The sequence below is a fragment of the Salvia hispanica genome, unplaced genomic scaffold, assembly GCF_023119035.1.
Source record: "Salvia hispanica cultivar TCC Black 2014 unplaced genomic scaffold, UniMelb_Shisp_WGS_1.0 HiC_scaffold_162, whole genome shotgun sequence".
Classification (NCBI taxonomy): domain Eukaryota; kingdom Viridiplantae; phylum Streptophyta; class Magnoliopsida; order Lamiales; family Lamiaceae; genus Salvia; species Salvia hispanica.
The window spans coordinates 1-1,000 of record NW_025951874.1 but is presented as its reverse complement, the minus strand read 5'-3'; the positions used below and the strand labels follow the sequence as shown (position 1 = coordinate 1,000).

The 1,000-nt window shown below is 37.1% G+C and overlaps 1 protein-coding gene across 1 annotated transcript; it reads right to left on the bottom strand.

Moving 5' to 3' along the window:
• Window positions 1-5: 5 nt before the first annotated feature.
• LOC125198535 lies at window positions 6-947 on the bottom strand. Its single transcript, XM_048096842.1, has 4 exons — window positions 700-947; window positions 527-597; window positions 331-449; window positions 6-75 (listed from the first exon to the last, which is right to left on the bottom strand). The coding sequence occupies exons 1-4, from the start codon at window positions 821-823 to the stop codon at window positions 12-14; spliced, it is 378 nt and encodes a 125-aa protein (XP_047952799.1). The 5' UTR covers window positions 824-947; the 3' UTR covers window positions 6-11.
• Window positions 948-1,000: the final 53 nt, after the last annotated feature.

The window sequence follows — 1,000 nt, the reverse complement described above, 5'->3', positions numbered from 1 at the left end:
AAGGTGCTTCATTATCTTCTGTCCGATTTTCTATCACTGGATCGTCTATCTTCTGCCTCCTTCCTTCTTTGTTGCCTGTCATCGAACCAATTTGAATCATTCAAATACCTAAATACTAATCCAGAATATTGCAGTATGCAAATGCATTATAAATGTCTTATAACACTCGAGCACCTAATACACAACTGGACAGAAATCAGCCAGTGTAGGGATCATATGCGCACTCTTAAACTCAATGCCAAAATTAGAGCAGAATACTAAGTCAGCAAGGGAGAACATATAAAAGTAATAGGAGCAACAAAACTCCCAATTCTTGAATGATTAACTTACACGAATGCTGAGTATCCACTACCAGCTTTAGCAGCAGATAGGAGAGCTGCATGAGCACCAACAGCAGAAAGATTTTCTTGCCCTCCGACAGTAAACAAACTCTTTTGGTCAATATCCACCTGAAACAAGTACATTGAATCAATTATCTCGAGCACAATTCTCTTTGAGCTGCAAATCATTTTCAATAAAACAAAACCTTGTCCCATTTCGACTTTTTTTTCTGTCTACTATCCCGAGCCCCGTCTGAAGTAGTAGATGGTACATTTACTACACCAGAAACAGCAGTTAATCTAGAGAAAACAGGCTAATAAAAATCTAAACAACAAGCAGAATTTAACAGAGTACTATGCTGAGGAGTAAGATGGGTACCTGGAGTTGGTATGTTGATTTTTGATGTAGGGAGGACATTCCCCAGCTGTACTCCTCCAGGAGTGAACTCTAGCATCTGACTTTTTTTCCTTTCTTGCTCTTTCCTTTCCATTTCCCGTCTCATGTCAACTTCTAATAGGCACAATTAAAAGGGGAATATCAGAATAGATAATATGGTTGTTTTCCCTGAGAAAAAACAGCAATAAAAATTAATATAATAAAATCAACAGCAACCATACAATCAAAGTTAGTAAGGACATAGATGCCTGTTCAAACTTATTATCATAGATTACAATTATTA